This window comes from Neopsephotus bourkii, unplaced genomic scaffold (genome assembly GCF_033783945.1).
Source record: "Neopsephotus bourkii isolate Nb327-2 ecotype Australia unplaced genomic scaffold, CSIRO-AGI_Nbou_v1 NB_1234, whole genome shotgun sequence".
In the NCBI taxonomy this organism is placed as follows: Eukaryota; Metazoa; Chordata; class Aves; order Psittaciformes; family Psittacidae; genus Neopsephotus; species Neopsephotus bourkii.
Genome location: NW_026901719.1, coordinates 4,266,286 through 4,282,631, shown reverse-complemented (window position 1 = coordinate 4,282,631; position 16,346 = coordinate 4,266,286). Strand labels below are relative to the sequence as shown.

The window sequence follows — 16,346 nt, the reverse complement described above, 5'->3', positions numbered from 1 at the left end:
TGGTTCTGACTGTCAGTGGAACCCCAAAGCTGTGATAACTTCTATTAAGAAAATATCAGTAGCACAGATACTGGTTTTGTCTCTTTAACTAAATTGAAGGTAACTATAGAAGAAAGATTGTTTTTCTTTTTTCTCATAGGAAATTCAGCTCTTTGGAGGTGCTTTGTGGCTAGCCAAGATGATGTGTTATTAGAAGCTATTTTTTAAATATCAAAATACCTATAAAACATATGAACACTGTAAGCCTCCTCACAGAGAGAGATTCAAAGAATGTTGAGATTCTCATGTGGGGTTTAATGCTTTATTTTTATTCTTCATCAAGTAAAAACATCAATTTAAGAAATTCATTCCCTTAGCAGAATTATGGGAAATATGCTTCTTTCTATACGGTTTATGTAACTATTACAGGTGTTACTCCAACACATGGGGCTTTCTAAGGCTCTGTTCAGGTACACTGATTATATGAATTTGAGAATAAAGAGACTGCAAGAATTTCAGCAAGTTTATACAATTGACTAGGAATGATAATCTTATTCCAAGTAGCTGCGCTTTGTCTTAAAACACAGAAAATAAAACCCAATTAAGTAAATCCTGGAAGATTTGGACATCAGGCTAGCATTACTCTTGAAATGCTCTGGGAAATATCTCAACAGGGTATTTACATTAATGCCTCCAGATCAACTCCTTCCTCTGTGGATATCAAGACATGACAGCACTTCGTATCAGAAATAACTCATTTTTGGTTCTCTGGAAATTTTGTTTGAATATTATTGTATCACAGGATTTTTTTGTAAGGCAGAAATGTGGCGTACAAATGTTAGATTATTAAGTCAGCACTCAGGTACAAGGGGCTGTACCTGCACATTGAAACTTAGGCAGTCACTGAGGTTCTACACAGCTTCTAGAGAGGCCTAGAGAGGGTTGGAGTATGGCTCTGCAATCATGAGCAGCAACGTTGAATTCTTCAGCCCAGCCTGTGAAATGGATAAGGTAATACTTGGCAGGTTTACTGTGCAACTTGGGAAAGTAGCACGGGATCTTTGGAGAACGGCACTGAGCAAACACAAGAGTATTTTTTCATTAATAGTTAAATCTAATGCCTTGGTTAAACATAGTTAAAATTAATCTTTCAATCACATTTTACCAACCCTCTCTAAAGAGAGTCTTTTTGGAGGGGCAAATGTAATTTTTGTTGAACTCAAAGGGGAAGAACTACAGAAGAGACAAATGGTATCTTTTGACTTTTCATGAATAAGATTAATAAAAACGCATATTTTTCTGTCGTTCTGTTATGGCCTACACAGGCCCAAAAGGGGGCAAGGTGCTGTCTGATTTGTTTGGGCTTGTTGTGTCCATGTATCTTTCATGGCAGATCAGAGTAAATGCCCCAAAGGTGTTGTTTTGTTGCCCTGCACTGCCATAGTGTAATGTCAGAAGTTTCTTCAGAACAAAAAACCCCTTTCTTGAAAATGTTTGGGGCTAGTTTTGGTGGTGCCTAAGTATTTCTGAATATTGACAGTGGGATTTTACTCAGCCGTTAACTTTAAAGGGTTGGGAACCTGAGCTTCTCAGATGGTGGGTGCTCAACAGATTGGAAAGTGAGACCTTTAGAAGATCAAAAGATTGTGGGTTTGGGACTTTGTTTGTTTGTTTTAATGTATTTGTCCCAAGTGTAAGGGGACTGCCAAATTTTTTGTCTTCAAAGGCACATTTCAGAATGTAAGTATGGACAGGATCAGATACCCTTAGTGTAAACAGCAGTTCTTTGTTCTTTAAAGCATCCTCTAAAATTAAAATATTGCTTTTCTTTGACCTACTGTTACAACATGTTAATGAAGTGTACATTATAATTTTATTACTCTATTGAATGGATGCATAAATTATAAGATTATTTTCTAGATTTCTCAGATATATTTTAGTTTTAAGAGTATTTGAATACCACATCCTGTTATTACAGCCTGTCAAGAAGCAAAGAGTTGTCATGTAGTCAAATAAACCATATGAGAGAAATCACAGGCAATTAAGGAGATTATTTCAAAAGCATTTTAGTATGTTCGTGGCAATGTCATGACGGCATTTAAGGGTGACCTTTTTATGGCTTGGTGCTCTTTTATGTGTCTGTTTAGGAAAAGCTAGGCCGTATGGTATGTATCAGCTATTTTTAGAACCTGTTAGTGATGGCCACAGAGAAGTCATGACTACTGGAGTTAGAACTGATAATAGACTCATTAGCTAATGGTTTAGTCAGGCAACCTCCTGTATTTTGAGTTCTTAAAACTTCAGATGTCCATTAATGTCTGTCTTGCTCTTCTTAATGTCATGAAGCTTGACATACCTTTCTCTTAGCTGTATCTTAATTGTGTTTGACTGTTATAAAGCATTTTTTAACGGTATTTTGTAAAAACAAGGGTGGAAAGATGGATTTGTGACTTTACTTTCTCATTCGAGAAAATAAGGCAAGGAAAAACTTTGGTTGTTAATTCAGCTGCCAGAACAAAGAAACAGCTTTTTACGATACACAAATGAATGTATTGTAGTTTTTCTTATTTTTCATTTTTTTATTTTTTGAAAGTCCAACCGAATGTTATGCAGGGGAAAAAGGTGCACATTTGGTACCAAAATGGGTGATATCCGTGTTGGGACAATTCATATGTACTGGCTATTCTGTTATAAAATTTTACTGAAGACATTAATTTTTATTATGGTATACATAGGTAAGATTGGCAACAAGCTGATATTGGCATATTCTTGGGCTTGCCTGGGTACCTCAAGTTTTGAAAAAAACCAAACCCAATACAAAAAACACTTCAGCTGCTCATGCCTTTGCCTTCACTTGAATTGTGTTATCATAAATGTTAGAGCATGAGTTACGTTGTTATCAGAGAAAAAAACCCAAGAAATTAATGGTCTTGATAATAAAAATGATATCTTAAAGATCTGAGGTGGGAAGTACAATTTGGGGTTGTTTTTTTTGGTTTTTTTTTTGTTTGTTTGTTTTTTTTACTGTTTCATTTTTCAACTTACTATTTCGATTTTGTTAAGGTGTACCAAGTCAAACACCTGATTAAGCTATTTGCTGAAAAACTGATTTATTCAGGTTTTAGTGTCCTATCCTTCAACTAAGTATTGTTTAAGACCAGTTCCCTTGTCCAAAACACTTCCAATAAGTCATCTTGGAAAGATGCAGTCTTTCTGATGCTCACAGGATCCTTGTATATTAAAGAAATGTGAGTATTTCATTGCCCTGTTTAGATGTCAGCTGTGCTTGTTCAAGTGCACTACATCCGCATCAAGAGTGTTGAGTCACTGTGAGTACATCATTGCAGCAATAATTTTTTTCAAGCTTCTCCTGCACTCTGTAAGCAGTCTGAGTAAGACAATTTCATTTGCAAGTCTCAGAACCTGATGGACAACAGACAAAACCTAAGAAAAATGCATTCTGTTGGACATTGCATAAAACAGCTTTAGCAAAATCATGAGATTCTTTTATCTGACATACATGTAGTAAGAATATTTTAACTTCATGTACAATCAGATATTTTGTTAATATTCTCGTTGTTTTGCTAATGAGACTTTAAAAATGTTAGTGACTGAAAATACAGATTAAAACCTCTTCCTTTCCCTTCTTTTTACCATCATTCGATCTCTTCACCCCCACCCTGCCCCTTCTCCTTTTTTTCCTTTTTTTTTTTTTTTTGTCTTCTCTTGCTTGCTGTCAGGAAAATCTGCCTTTCAAGGGACAATTCTGTACAGAGTGGCACCGGCAAAGATTGACAGCTACAGACGTTATAACAGTGAGTGTTTCAAAATCAACAAGCAATGGCTTTAGTCCTCTGTACTTGTTTGATTTATTTACACTTGTAAAAAAATGTGCCACTGCTACTCACTTATGGCTACTCTACATGCATATATCTGTCTGTAAGCTTAAGTCAGTTTGCTGCTGATGAACTGCCTTAATGCGATGAGAATGCACCCGTTACTTCTGTGCATGTGTATGTTACATGTCCACATAATATAAGTGTGTAAGCCCACAGTTAATTATGAATTAAGTTGATGTTTGGATCTCAGCTATAGATTGACACTAAGACAATTTAGTCCCATCATTTTTTGCCATCTGAAACATGAAGACTGTAGATTAAAAGCCACAAATCTTTGAAGTCCTTCTGCTCTAAAAATAAAGACCCCACTGCAGTTGCTGTTCATAAAATATGCTTCACTTTGCTTAAAGAACATTGTGGGTATTGTTTTATTAGGGGTGGTTTGGTTGAGGTTATTTTGGTGGTTTTGCTTAGTTTTGTGTTGTTTTGTTGGGTTTTGGTTTTGATTTTTATTTACTGCATGCTCTTCGTTTGGCATTCTGATTTTGACAGCTATTACTCACAGCATTTTGGCTAATGCATTTTTTCTGCCAAGGAGGGAAAAAGTTATAAAGCTACTTTCATTTCATGGTCAGGGTTTTGCCTTTTGCATTTTGGAAGCAGGGAACATGCTGCTTTTCATATGCTTTTACTACTGTGTTAATACAGAAGTAGACAGGATGGTTGTGTAAGTTGAAAGACAGACAAAGCAAGGAAGACAGAAATCTGTCTTACCACCTGTTTCCTCATTGAGGAATGCAGCAGAAAGAGATCCTACTGAGTCATATTCAGTGTGACTAAATACAAAGTGTTCAGTCCTGTCCTCCGGTGAACAGGATGTTGCGCTAACTTTGGCATCTGCTTTCATCCCAGACAGCTTTCTCCTGAGAAGATCCAAGCTGTGCCGCCCTTCTTCCTCCTTTCTGGGTGGGCATTTTTGCTGTCCTACCTCTGAGGACTTCTGTCTTATGTATGTTCACAGCAAAGGATGAAGCAGTTGTAGTAGTTTTTATTCTGAAAATTGCATTTACACCTTTAAAAAAAACAAACAAACCCAAACAACCAACCTCAAGCTGATTTTTAAAATAGAAATCTGTGTGAATGTGTGCAGCTCTGAGGATTTCCTCATTGAGAGTTATCTCCCAGATTCTTCTCTTTTCTGTGGCTCTTCTCAAGCTTCCAACCAAGCTCTTGCTCTGCTTGGAGCAAATCATGTGACTAGTGGTCTTCACATTATTCTGCTCCTTCTCCTCTTATAGACTTCATGGCTGCTTATGCATCACTCAAATTCCATGCTTCTTGCAGAGTTCATGGACCATCATGTCCTCAAATCCACCTAATCCGATAAGTGTAATAAGTATTTATGAAGTAAATCTCCAGGGTGCTTGAGTTCTGGCTTCAGGATGTAGCTTCAAATCAGATGTAAGGTCTGCCTGTGGAACCTTTAATTTCACATTAATCCTGATGGGCAGTGTTGCCCTAACATCACTTAAAAATTTTCCGGAAACCTGGTCTTCGTGTCCAGCCCATTTTTCGTTAAGAGTTAAATGGCTTTTCCCCCTTTTCTCCAGTCATTTTGGGTGAGCCTAAGTGAAGTCAGGAAGAATTCTGTTACCTTTAGGTTGTGCTAGAGCTCTGCATTTAGTTCTCCTTGTTAATAATACTGGTATGTGGTTGTGCCACGCCACAGAAAATAGATTTTATCAAACTAATTTCATAGAGTATAGGATTGGATGGGTATCTACCTGTATGCTTGATAACAAGCTGCAAGAAAACAGCTTAAGCCAGAGTAGATGGTTGCATGTTTCTCTGAGCAAACTACCCATCTAAACTTTTTTTTTTTTAAAGTTGACAAATGCTGTCTTGATTAATACTATCTCCCTTGGCACTTGGTTGAGATTTGCATGTTTTTTCATGCTGCAAAGGTATTTTGCTTTCTCTGTAAAACTACATCTCAGAAGGCTACATGTCCAGCTACATTTGTGCTTATTTGTTGCCTACCGCGTTGGAACTGGGACTGAACTCCGTGGTTTGCAAAATCAGGTCACCCGGGAAAGTTTTAAATAAAATGAAGGTTGGCATTGTTGATACTATCAGAGATGTTATCTTCTAAACTAACATACAAGAAAGTGGGTTCGTTATTCTTCCTGTTCCATCTATTGGCAGCTGACTTCCTGCATCCTCATGTTCTTCCCAGGCAGGCCTACTCAAGGTGTGGCCAGCTACTTCCATTTCATATCTGATCTGTAGTCCTTATTTTTAGACAAATAACCATGTGCTTAGGACTCCAATGAAAATAATTTGGAGACATTCCACTGAGTTGTTTTCGCATAGGGATGTCTGTTTAGAACAACCCACAGCTGCTCTAATTTCAGCTTTCTGGTTTCTTCATAAATCAAGCTCCAATCAGTTCATAGCTTTAGATTAGTTATGCTCAAAGGGTGCTTGGATTCACCTGTATCACATTGCATGTAGCATTGCTCAATTTTTGTAGCAAGCTTAGAGCTTTTACTTTATAAACATATGCCTAGTGCTAAATAATTTTGTTTTGAAATCCATTTTCAACTGCTGTCTTTAAAAGACATTCTCTTACTTAACCAAGGCCTGCAATAGCTAAATGCTGTTGAATTAGTGTAGCTGCTTCTAGAGATACCTTCCACTGAAATATGCAAGACTGTCTCCTGCATAAACACTCAGCCTTGCCTTCATACACTGACATGGCTTTTTCGGTCATTAGATCTGCCAGGCTCCGCTCAGTGGTAATTCCAGCTCCTCTGGCATTCTGCTCATGCACCTGCTGTCAAAAAATCTTTGCTACTGCGTATGCTGTAGCAAACAAAAAACTAATTACTTGTCGTTTATTGATCACAGCCTTCTCTTTTCTCATCCTGCAACTTTCCTGTACCTCCACAAAAAAGTTCTTCTTGGATTTCTAATATTTTTATTTTTACTGGTTTAATCCCTCTTTCTTCCTCCACTTTCTTCAAAGATGCTATAACTGAGGATCAGGGCATATAAAATGCTTGATTTGACAAATATTTGCCTCTCTTTCCTTATATGTGGATCCACAATGCTGTCAGTAATAGATATTAGATATAATGGAAGAAGATGAGACAGGATCGTTGAAACAGAAATATTCGTGAGTAACCTTAATTGTGTCTTGTATTGTTTCACCACCTTTTTTTTTCTTTTTTTTTTTTTAACCCTCTCCCTAATCCTTGAGGAAGTGTGGCTGAAAAGAGTTCCCAGAAATCAATATGGTTGTTGTATTTATGACATTACTAACCTCGTTTGAGAGTGAGTGAATGTGAGTGAAGTGAGAAACCCAAATGTGGATGTTTAACAGTTCTGAAGAGGGGACAGTTGCAATATTTTTATTTCACGTGAACTTCATATAATATGCTTACAAAGAAGAACATCTATTAAGTACACAGTTGCTACAATGAAAAATTAATGTTTGAGAAAGAACAATTATAAAATTAGGTGAGGGGAATTTTTATGATTAAAATAAGCATCCTGTTTTCTGAAGAACAGACGTACAAATGGCAAGGGGCTGGGGGTGGTGGCTGGAAGAGTTATGTTGAGTGGGGTGAAACACGTTAAATCTTTCCATTGATTTGGACTCCAGTTACCAAGTGGTTTTCTGTGAGTCTCACCAAGACCTGTTTTATGTGAGTAGCAGGTAAAAAATCCTTTTGGTTGCTTACCCATCCTTTCATGTGTAGTAATCTGTTCCTGTGCTTGGTGAGAACAAGGGTGGTGAAAAAATAGTTCCAGAATGAAGGTGACGATGGTACAGTTGTAGAGCTCCTGAATGAATGTTTGTTTCTATTCGCTCTCACAGTATTCGGGGAAATGGCTGGGGATAAGGTGAAGCCACCAATTTTAGTATTGATGGTTCTGTGTTCATGCTGTAGGGGATGCTTGTGCTGTGTTGCCCTTCATGCATGCCGCTGTGTGGTGCTGGATACTGCTTCCCTTTTCCCTGCATGATTTCTTGTGCATATGTAAAAATCTTGAGGCTGTTTCTTATGTCGCAAGGACTGTTGTGCTAAGTAAAATGAACATGTTGAAAGGAAATGACAAAATGTTTAGATTATATGGTTACATTTCTTCAAGGAATATAACTGAGAATAACAAATAATGACTAATATTGAAATAGTCTGCCTCAGCCATTTGTACATATATAACCACTCTTGGTAAAGAAGCATAAATTTGTTTTCTGAAAGCCTGAATTTATTAACCTTTAAACTATGAAGAATCAGCATGGCTTTGTTCTGCAGTAATATTTAAAAACAAACTTCCTTTTCTGGTTTTGATTTTTTTTATAACACTGTGGAATGTTGTTGGGGATGGCTTCATATTTTGGTAAAAAAGCAAGCTCAAGATAAACACTTGATGGGTTGTGGGTATTTGTTTTGTCTTCACCAGTATGTGAGGAAAAGGAAAAAGGACAGTTCCTGTCTCATCTACTGCAATTACTGTGTCTAATTTCACCTTCTTTGTCATTCAGATCAGTCATTCTGGTGTTCCACCCTGTCATTCTCTAAATAGAAGGAAGGGCATGTTTCCTTTGCTTCCCTTGTGGAAAAGCAACATAAGGAAAGGCAAAAAGACTTTCCTTAAAAGGAAAACGTCCCAATAAGCTTCATTTACACAGTTCTTTGTTCTATTAAACACAGTTGACAGTGTTTCTCTCTGGCTGCCAGACCAAATCAAGAGGTCCTTTGCACTGTCTCAGGTGTGTGTCTCTGAACAGCTTAGAGGGCCAGAGCATCACAGAATCCCAAGGGTTGGAAGGGACCTCAAAAGATCATCTAGTCCAACCCCTCTGCAAGAGCAGGGTAACCTAGAGTACATCACACAGGAATTTGTCCAGGCGGGCCTTGAATATCTCTAATGTAGGAGACTCCACAACCCCCCTGTGTAACCTGTTCCAGTGCTCTGTCACTTTCACAGTAAAGAAGTTTTTCCTGATGTTCACATGAAACCTCCTGTGCTCCAGTTTACACCCATTGCCCCTTGTCCTATCACTGGACATCACTGAAGAAAACCTAGCTCCATCATCCTGACACTCACCCTTTACATATTTGTAAACATTGATGAGGTCACCCCACAGTCTCCTCTTCTCCAGGCTAAAGAGACCCAGCTCCCTCAGCCTCTCCTCATAAGGGAGGTGTTCCACTCCCTTAATCATCTTTGTGGCTCTGCGCTGGACTCTTTCAAGCAATTCCCTTGAACTGAGGGGCCCAGAACTGGACACAGTATTCCAGATGCGGCCTCACCAAGGCAGAGTAGAGGGGGAGGAGAACCTCTCTTGACCTACTAACCACACCCTTTCTAATGCACCCTAGGATGCCATTAGCCTTCTTGGCCACAAAGGCACATTGCTGGCTCATGTTCATCCTCCTATCCACCAGGACTCCCAGGTCCCTTTCCCCTTCACTACTTTCCATCAGGTCAGTTCCCCACTTGTACTGGTACATGGGGTTGTTCTTCCCCAGATGCAAGACTCTACACTTGCCCTTGTAGAATTTCATCAAGTTTCTCCCCGCCCATCTCTCCAGCCTGTCCAGGTCTCGCTGGATGGCAGCACAGCCTTCTGGCGTGTCGGCCATTCCTTCCAGTTTAGTGTCATCAGCGAACTTGCTGAGGGTACACTCAGTTCCCTCATCCAGGTCATTGATGAAAATATTAAACAGCACTGGTCCCAGCACCGACCCCTGAGGGACTCCACTAGTCACAGACCTCCAGCTAGATTCCGCCCCATTGACTACAACTCTCTGCCTTCTTCCTTTCAACCAGTTTTTGATCCACCTCAGTACCTGGTCATCAAGCCCACACTTCCTTAGCTTATCTATGAGGATGCTGTGGGAGACAGTATCAAATGCCTTACTGAAATCAAGAAAAACCACATCTACTGCTCTACCATCATCCATCCACCTAGTTACTTCCTCATAGAAGGCTATAAGGTTGGTCAAACATGACTTCCCCTTGGTAAAACCATGTTGGCTGCTCTTAATGACCCCCTCATCCTTGATATGTCTAGAGATGGTGTCAAGAATAAGCTGTTCCATCACCTTTCCAGGGATGGAGGTAAGGCTGACCGGTCTATAATTACCCGGGTCCTCCTCCTTGCCCTTCTTATAGACTGGTGTGACACTTGCCATCCTCCAATCCTCAGGCACCTCTCCTGTATCCCATGACTTACCAAAGATGATGGAGAGTGGCCGAGCAATGACCTCCACCAGCTCCCTCAGCACCCACAGGTGTATTCCATCCGGACCCATCGTTTTATAGATGTCCAGATTGCTTAACTGATTCCTAACCCAATCCTCATCTACCAAAGCAAACTCCTCCTTTGTCCTGACTCCTTCTGGGGCTACAGGAATCTGGGTCCCCCAGGGAGAGTCTGCAAGAGTAAAGACAGAGGCAAAGAAGGCATTCAGCACCTATGCCTTCTTTAAATCCTCTGTCTCCAGGGCACCCACCTTGTTCAACAGTGGGCCTATATTGCCTCTTGTGTTAGTTTTATCCGCTATGTATTTGAAAAAGCCCTTTCTATTGTCCTTAACCCGACTTGCAAGATTATACATCGTCAGAGTGGTTTGTCTTTTGCCCAGTGCCATAAATTGTCTGCAGAGAGAATAATCCAGAATAAAGAACAAAAATTGAATTACTAAATACCAGCTCAAAATAGAAAGCTCTGTAAACCTCACAATGTATTCCCTGGTTTTCCTGCCATTTTAAACTCTTTAGAAACAATTTATTTCCTGCTTTGAATGGAGTTAATTTTATCACAACTGTTTATTTTTGTTTTAACAGCTTTAGTTTACACAGCTCTTTATCATCCCTAAATATCTTTCTGATTTAGAATCTTGGTTTGATGCCAGTGCAGCTCTAGGCTGTTGGTGAATTAAGTCTGATGCTGTGGGTCTCTTTCTAATCCCTGTTTGAGCTAATCTGTTTCGGTACATTTCAGAATGTTGCTCTCAAAAGACCTGTAACTGGCATAGCAGGAGTGTGGTGTGTTTGAAATGTCTCAAGAAAACTAATCTCTCTTATATACCCATAGAGGAAAAAACTGTGTGTGAAGTGCGAAATTCCTTCAGACAGTGTGGTGAGCATTTATTTTCATGAATACTAAATTAGCTTGCTTTTGTAAGGAGCATGAAGCAACTGAGCATCGTAGAGCTCTGACTGTTTTAAAATAGCTGTGTGTCAGTAGTTCCATATCTTGTCCCAGCCAAAAGTTGGGAATGGTCAGCTCCTGGGAATTTTAGTTTCTTTTTCCTTATGCTGCCCTTGTTCAGACTTCAAGGAGCTTACTATAAAAAGTGCAACCAATGCTCAGATTTGAGCTCTACCTTGTGGTGCTGTAGGTGGTTCAGCATCAATAAATCTAGGTGAAGAATGGTGCCTTTGATGATAAAGCCAGAAATGAAAAATGTTACTTCCAAAAGAAATTTTAAGAATCTGAAAAATTTTCATACTATTTATTGTGACCGGTGTGATAGCAGGCACGTTAGTGAGCACCTGGTTGATGTTACGTTCTCAGCTTGCCAGCTTTCCAAATGCTGACAGACTGATTCTAGAAAAGTTGATGTTAAAAAAAAAACCAACAAAACCGAACAACAAAACCGAGGCCTGAGTACTGTAGCTTTTACCCTATCCTGGCTATGTTTGAAGTATTAAATAACTAGACTTAAAACAAAAGCAAGATGTGCTCAGTGCTTCTGAGGATAGCTGTTTTCTGAGCTGCAGACCTTACCTTAGAGCTCAAGTTCATGGATCTGCCACAGCTGTTTCAGACTGGGTGGGTGTATTGGGCAGCAGCAGCAGATCACTCTGCCAACTGAAACACTTTTCAGGTTTTAATGTCCATTTAGCAACCTGACCTCCCTGCTAACTGCAGCTTTTCTTGAAGAAAATTTTGTGTTTAAAATTCATAATCTGACAATCTGAGTCGCTCAGGTTCCTACCTAGTTCCCAGCTGTATCCTTGCGCTTTTAGGGAAGCTATCCAACCAGCTCTGTTCTCCTACTAAGCTGTTTGCAGTATTGGCAAAAAAAGGCCATGAAAAGCTGAAGGGAGTAAAAAAAAAAAAAAACACAACAAACAAAACAAAGGAGGTGGTTGGAAGAGAAACATTTTTCTGCTTCAGCTGTCATTTTTCTGACTTCAGCTGTCAGCCATCCCTGCCTTATGTAGGCAGGCCTAGGGACTATTTTGTACTGCATTATTGTCTCTTAATTTTAATACAGACTTAATTTTATCTAATTTGTTCTGAGTTTCCACTGCATATAGTTCTGCTCTTCTGTCACCTTTGCTTCTTGCCCTCAGCCATGAAGTGATTATGGCAGGAGCAGACTAGCTCTTGGAAAAGCTAGAGCTTTTACTTGCCTATTTAAGTCCAGAGGGCTCCTCCGTTTGTGTCAGTCAAAAAGTAATAAATTATGTCATTTTCCCAGTTGACAGGAAGAATTCTTTTAGGTTTGAAAGGGCTTTGTAAGGCTGGCCTCTGTATCCAGCCACTCAAAAGCAGTTTAATTTGGACAGGCATCACTTCAGTCCATTCTGTCCTAATTAAAAAGTAATTAAAAAAAGAAAAAGCAGCAGTTATATCCTATGTTGCTTTCATTATGAGGGCTGTGTACTGAGACTAAGCTCTGTGGCAGCATAAAGACAAATTATGTTTGGATTATATCAAGCACAGATGGGTGATGCTAGGGAAATCTGTTGTAAGCCTGAGGTCGGGTTTCTGATACAAGGTGTGATGTCTCATCACAGAAGAATAGTCATAAAAGATGAAGATGCAATAATGAAAAACAAGTGATGACCCAGAAACAAAAGCATAATTCTTACTGAAGCCCCTTGAGGTTTCTAAGCTGCCTTCATGAAGGCTTCAAAGATCTGGAAGTCCATGTGAGAACTCATGAGTAATTCTGATAATAAACTTCCATCTACTAGCCAAGGTCTAGGTCCTCTTCTCCCACAATTAGTGATGCAGAAAATCTTATTTTGATTCCTTGTTTTAAAGATAGCTTTTCTGTTCATTTCATGGAGAGACTAAGAGCAGTCATGGACTCTATCAGTAAAAATCCAATTACTTGTGGAGAAAAGTTTCTGCAGTGCTTTTTACCTCCATCACAGAGTAGTTTGAGGAGATTTTGGCAAGGATGAAAGGAGGAACCTTTGCCAGAGGGTGATTTTCCCATATCAAGATCTTTTGTTCAGCAAAGAAACAATGGTAACTGATTTGAGTTCAAGGTGTGGATGTTTTAAACTGAGAAATATTATTAGTAAGTCCATATAGTTGATTGGTGACCATTCTCTTTGCATTTAGAAGTAGTAAATAAAATTGGTTCTAATGTCTGTCTTGGCCAGAGCCCTAGTAACTGATATTTTGTAAAGCTGGGGAGGGTCCAGTTTTGCAGAACTGGCAGCTTCTTCTGTTACTGCCTAAGTCACAACAAGGTGTAGGAATAAGAAAGAGGCAGTGCCTTTGCTGTGTTGCCTGAAGAGATTTATACCTTCTTGGCTTACTTAATTTACTTTTGAGTGCCTCTGCACTGTGGAATGGCTTCGCTACACTTAATCACTCTCCTGCTGCCATCCACAGCACAGATGAGGATTGCACTGAATGCTTGAATTTCCTGATTATTGCTTTCATGAGGTCTGGAAAAAAAGCAGCACACAGAATTTACTTCACTGGTGGTGGGAATGCTACCGTTCTAACTACAGTAATAAACAAGTGAAACCAGATTTGAAGTTTCTTCTCATGGCCCTTCTTGGAAAAATAAAAAGGCCAAGTAAAGACATAAAGACCACTGTAAATGTTCAATAGGTAGATGTGGCAGCCACTGAGGAGGACAGAGTAAGCATTTTCATTAGTCTTTAGTCGTTTTGTTTGTTTCTAATTGGGAACTTTCTCTAATTCCAATCCTACACTCCTTTCATGTTTCAGATACAGAAGATCTGAGAGCAGCATATAATGATTTTTCTGCTTAACAGTTTTGCTAAATATCCTGGCTTGATACATAATTCCTGATTTCATTTCCTAGCAGCACCCTGGTTTTGAAACCAATTTAACAGATGAGCCCTTTGCATCCTAGATCTTGAAGTTGTGTCTGTAGGCCTTAGGATTTACATTGGTTTATTTGGTTCGTTGGAGAAGCTTAAAATAGCCCTTGAAGAAGCTGCTATCTTTTACTGGGTAATCATGTTTCTAAACAATTAATTGCCAGGATGACAAGAATTCACGGTATCACAGTATCACAGTATGTTAGAGATTGGAAGGGACCTCAAAAGATCATCTAGTCCAATCCCCCTGCCGGAGCAGGAACACCTAGATAAGGTTACACAGGAACGTGTCCAGGCGGGTTTTGAATGTCTCCAAAGAAGGAGATTCCACAACCCCCCTGGGCAGCCTGTTCCAGTGTTCCGTCACCCTCACTGAGAAGAAGTTTCTTCTCAGGTTTAAGTGGAACCTCTTGTGCTCCAATTTGTACCCATTACCCCTTGTCCTTTCATTGTTTGCCACTGAGAAGAGCCTGGCTCCATCCTCGTGACACTCCCCCTTTATATATTTATATACACTAATAAGGTCACCCCTCAATCTCCTCTTCTCCAAACTATAGAGACCCAGCTCCCTCAGTCTTTCCTCATAAGGGAGATGCTCCACTCCCTTAATCATCTTAGTTGCCCTGCGCTGGACTCTCTCCAGCAGGTCCCTGTCCTTTTTAAACTGAGGGGCCCAGAACTGGACACAATATTCCAGATGAGGTCTCACCAGGGCAGAGTAGAGGGGAAGGAGGACCTCTCTTGACCTACTAACCACCCCCCTTCTAATACACCCCAGGATGCCATTGGCCTTCTTGGCCACAAGGGCACAGTGTCGGCTCATGGTCACCCTGTCGTCCACCAGGACCCCCAGGTCCCTCTCCCCTACACTGCTCTCTAACAGGTCGTTCCCCAGCCTATACTGGAACCTGGGGTTGTTCCTGCCCAGATGCAGGACTCTACACTTTCCCTTGTTATATTTCATCAAGTTATTCCCCGCCCAGCTCTCCAGCCTGTCCAGGTCCCTCTGGATGGCAGCACAGCCTTCTGGCGTGTCGGCCACCCCTCCCAGCTTAGTGTCATCAGCAAACTTGCTGATAGTACACTCAATTCCCTCATCTAAATCGTTGATGAATATATTAAATAATACTGGTCCCAGTACCGACCCTTGAGGCACTCCACTAGATACAGGCCTCCAACTAGACTCCGCCCCATAGACTACAACTCTCTGGCTTCTCTCCTTCAGCCAGTTCACAGTCCACCTCACTACCCGATCATCCAGACCACACTTCCTCAATTTAGCCGCAAGGATGCTGTGGGAGACCGTGTCAAACGCTTTGCTGAAGTCGAGGTAGACCACATCCACCGCTCTACCATCATCCATCCACCGTGTTATTTCCTCATAAAAGGCTACGAGATTGGTCAAGCACGACTTCCCCTTGGTGAAGCCATGTTGACTGCCCCTCATAACCCTCTTATCCTTGATATGCCTTAAGATGGCACCAAGGATAAGGTGTTCCATCACTTTCCCAGGAATGGAGGTGAGGCTAACCGGTCTATAGTTACCCGGCTCCTCCTTCTTGCCCTTTTTGAAGACAGGAGTGACATTTGCTTTCCTCCAGTCCTCAGGCACCTCTCCCGTTTCCCAAGACTTGGTAAAGATGATGGAGAGCGGTCTAGCAATGACCTCAGCCAGTTCCCTCAGCACCCGCGGGTGCATCCCATCTGGACCCATGGATTTATGCATATCCAGATTGCTCAACTGGTCTTTAACCCATTCCTCATCGACTAAGGCAGACCGCTCCGTTGACCTATCTTCATCCGAGGTCTCAGCGGTACAGGGCTCTTCAGGACTGCCTCCGGCAGAGTAGACAGAGACAAAGAAGTCATTCAGTAACTCTGCCACCTCTGTATCTTCTGTCACCAGGGCACCCGTCCCGTTCATCAGCGGGCCTACATTGCCTCTGGTGTTAGTTTTACCTGCCATGTATTTGAAAAAGCTCTTTCTGCTGTCCTTGACCCCTCTCGCCAGTTTTAATTCCAAGGAGGCCTTAGCCATCCTAGCAGCTTTCCTACATCCTCTAGCAGCAGCCTTATATTCTTCCCAAGTGGCCAGCCCTTCCTTCCATGACCTGTAAACTCTCCTCTTCCACTTGAGCATACCCAGCAATTCCCTATTTAGCCACGCAGGTCTCCTGACCCTCTTCCTTGACTTCCTACGTGTTGGGATGCTCCGATCTTGAGCTCAGAAAAAGCAGTCCTTGAACGTCAACCAACTATCTTGGGCCCCTTTCCCTTCAAGCAGCCTAGCCCACGGGATTTCCCCTAGCAATCGCTTGACAGCGATTCGTCCCCCCCAAACAAGTCACTGCTCACCAGCACAGCAGAAAGTTTTTGGATGAAGACTGTTAAAACCAAAGGTATCAC

The 16,346-nt window shown here is 40.8% G+C and overlaps 1 protein-coding gene across 8 annotated transcripts in view; it reads left to right on the top strand.

The window, feature by feature from the left end:
* Positions 1–16,346, top strand: part of SH3KBP1 (SH3 domain containing kinase binding protein 1) — a 226,209-nt gene that overhangs the window by 125,052 nt on the left and 84,811 nt on the right. For 7 of the 8 annotated variants that reach the window (XM_061364578.1, XM_061364576.1, XM_061364575.1 and 4 more), the window contains one exon: positions 3,720–3,794. The exons of the other annotated variant lie outside the window; for it this stretch is intronic. In XM_061364578.1, coding sequence (XP_061220562.1) covers positions 3,720–3,794 — 75 coding nt within the window. The remainder of the gene's footprint in view (positions 1–3,719; positions 3,795–16,346) is intronic. 8 annotated transcript variants of the gene reach the window in all.